The sequence below is a fragment of the Poecilia formosa genome, unplaced genomic scaffold (assembly GCF_000485575.1).
Source record: "Poecilia formosa unplaced genomic scaffold, Poecilia_formosa-5.1.2 Scaffold284, whole genome shotgun sequence".
In the NCBI taxonomy this organism is placed as follows: Eukaryota; Metazoa; Chordata; class Actinopteri; order Cyprinodontiformes; family Poeciliidae; genus Poecilia; species Poecilia formosa.
In genome coordinates, this window is record NW_006800223.1 from 544,036 (window position 1) to 547,293 (window position 3,258).

Below are 3,258 nucleotides of genomic sequence, written 5' to 3' on the forward strand. Positions count from 1 at the left end.
CATCATGGATGTGAAGCCGACAAATCTGCAGCAACTGAGTGATGCAGATTTATGTTAATATGGACCAGACTGTCTGAGGAATGTTTCCAGTATCTTGTTGAATCTAAGCCATAAAGGCAAAAGGGGGTCCAACCCGGTACTAGCAAGGTGTACCTAATAAAGTGGCTGTCAGTGCAGTGTATCTGTTCAACAGAGAGAGAGTTTCTCTGACAGGTGGAGATTCTTTAGACTCAACACAGAAACACTGAGGAACCTGGGAGGTGGAGTGAAAATCCAGGATAGAGAGGTTCAGTGAATTTGAATTTGAATGTGTGGAGGAGGATCAGTGAGTCAGATGAGACTCTGTAGAAGGACAGAAAGCCAGCAGGATAGTCCACATACACTGATACTCTGTTAGAGACGGAGGAGGAGGAGAGACATTGGTCGTCATTGTGCCAGACAGAGAAACCTTGATGATCAGAGCATCTCAGAGTCCAGCACTGATTCAGATCACACACAAAGTATCTCCAGTCTCTGCTGATTCTTCTGTAACTCACTGATACATCAACACATCCGCTCCACTCAACCTCCCAGTAACAACGACCAGTCAGACCAGTTCTGCACAGCACATTAGGACGATCAAATCTGATCGGGATTTAACCGAAGCTTCTCCACACATCACCTTCCTCTCGTCTTCAGACACTTTGAGGTTTCTGGTCGCTGTGGTTGTGTCGATGGTGAGTTGACAGAAATCTGGTGGAGAGAAGAAACACAATCCAGCTGCAGTTATTGATCATTTATTGAAGCTGATGATGGTTGCTGAATGAAAGATGTGACAGTTTTAAGATTGTTGCATGTGAGCTGCTTTGTTGTCATGAATCAGCTGACATGAGGCCATGGTAAGACCACACTGCCCCCATGTGGAAGTGGAGTGAACCTCCGACAAATAAACATGGATAAGCTAAAGGAGGAAGCTCACTGTGTTACCTCAGACATTTGGTGAGACATTTTTGCCTCATCAGCTAACATCAAGGCAAAGAAGACAGGCAAAATATTTTGAATGAGTCATACAGTGGTGCAGTTGGTAGAGCTGTTGCCTTGCAGCAAGAAGGTTCTGGGTTCGATTCCTGGTCCTGGTCTTTCTGCATGGAGTTTGCATGGTGGGTTCTCTCCGGGTTTTCTGGTTTCCTCCCACAGTCCAAAAACGTGACTGTTAGGTTAATTGGCCTCTCCAAAATTCTCCCAAGGTGTGTGTCCTGTCTGTATCCGTTTTGCCCTGCGACAGACTGGCAATCTGTCCAGGGTGACCCCGCCTCTTGCCCAGAACTTTAGCTGGAGATAGGCACCGGCAACCCTCCCGACCCCACTCAGGAACAAGGGTGTACAGAAAATGGATGGATGACTCATACATCAGATCCATGAAGTTATTTACAGGAAACCACAGAAAAACTGAGCTTAAAGCCCAAAGACCTGAGGAGCGCTAAACTGCTTTTGAAAAAATGAATGTGTTTCATACGAGCATGTAAAGGAATTTTGAAAGGGGGAAAAATTATTTTTATACATTTTACCTTGTATATATAGGTATTTTACCTCTTCAGCTACATGATGGCCATCTACTCTTTGGTGGCTGTTGAAATTCATTTTTGTTCGTTAAATAACATGTTAAAGTTTAACTATGGTGCTTTTATTGTCTCTTTTTTGCATGAATATTGTCAACAGTCCGGCTGCACTAATCTGTCCACTCAGACATCTTTTGCCCACACAATTTATAGAACATGCAGCAAATACAATCTGCAGCACCTTTTCTGGCTTTAGACCCAGAGCTTCCAGACGAAGGTATACTGTGTCATAACACCTATGTTGTCCTGGTGCTTAAAATTGGCATCGCTGAAGGATGGTTGGCCTCTATTTTATTATTATCATTAATATTATTATTATATGTTTCCTAATCTTCCAAATATTTGACGATAGTTGTGTTGGGCGCATTTCATACTTGCAAAAAGCCTGTGAGAAACTACTTAACTATGTTTTTATCACATTCACTTCCATGTCAGGCTGTGTAGAAATATATGAGCCACATAACTTGAAAAGTTATAAAGAAACTACTAATTTGCAGCCACAGCACACAGTTATTGTTTTGGCCCAGCTTTACACATTAATCTTTTATTGAATTGCTAAGCATTGTAATAATGACAAAAAAACCTTCATTCAAACATGTTGTAGTTATTCCATTGAACACTGTGGTATTCAGTTGTTGAGCTCGGCTGCAGGAATTTAACCATCTTTTACATTTTTTCCAGACTCCGTTTGTGTTTTGGAAGTGGAATGAACTTTGTTCTGCCCTCTAAGTGATCTGGGTAAAGAGAGTATCAAGTGCATGTTCCTCTCTGATAATGACAGCCATTTTTTCAGATTATTTTCCACCAAATCCTTATGACCATTGCACATTTGTAATAATAAACCCCAACGCTTTGTCAGAGGTTCAGTTCCTCCAGGAAAGGAGTTTTTAATTTTGGAGGAAACTAGACCAGCAATTGGTCAGACACTGAAACACACACTGGATTGATGGACAGGTGATGTCATGTCAGATGAAAAACACACTTACACTTCCTAAGACCTGGTGTCAAACTTTGGACTCCAGCAGGCTCCACCCTGAAAGAAGGAGGGACGTCAGATCATCAGTGTCTTTCAGTAGCAAACATGGACATTATATGTCTCTCTGCCTTTCCTCCACTGAGACAGGAACAGTCCAACATATGGACTCATTCACTTGTTGTAAACTTCCAGAGAAAGAAAGAGCAGACATGGGCTGTGATGATGATGAAGATGAAAACATTTCAAACTGAGGTGGATATAAGAAGGACAACTCATTTCTCCAAACACAGGAAAATCTCCAACAGAGAGGAGAAAGGAAATCCCTCCATAACAACCCAAAGAAACTCACTGAAGCCTAAAAGGACATCAGAAAACTAAGGAAACATTTCTAGAAGCCAGCAGGTGGCGCTGACTACATTTACAATCAGACCAAGAACAAGATGCAGTGTCCTGGAGTAAAGGGTTGTGAAAGTGTCCAAGGAGCATCTTTGTTGCATCTTCTCCTGTTCAGCTCTACATGCCTGTCAGACTTCAGCTCCTGCTGAGCCTGGAACAGACTCAGACTGTCAAACATCCTTACATCTTCAAGGTTTCCCTCAGTGTATTAGGTAACACTTTATTTGAAGGGGGTTGAATAATACTGACATGACACTTTCATAAACATGACATAACACCTGTCATGAA

The 3,258-nt window shown here is 42.1% G+C and overlaps 1 protein-coding gene across 1 annotated transcript in view; it reads right to left on the reverse strand.

The window, feature by feature from the left end:
- Positions 1-429: 429 nt before the first annotated feature.
- LOC103151539 (ribonuclease inhibitor-like) overlaps positions 430-3,258 on the reverse strand; it is an 8,017-nt gene continuing 5,188 nt past the window's right edge. Inside the window, exons 7-8 of the mRNA XM_016681540.1 lie at positions 2,585-2,631; positions 430-732 (exon numbers count right to left, since the gene is read on the reverse strand). Coding sequence (XP_016537026.1) covers positions 587-732; positions 2,585-2,631 — 193 coding nt within the window. The 3' untranslated portion in view covers positions 430-586. The remainder of the gene's footprint in view (positions 733-2,584; positions 2,632-3,258) is intronic.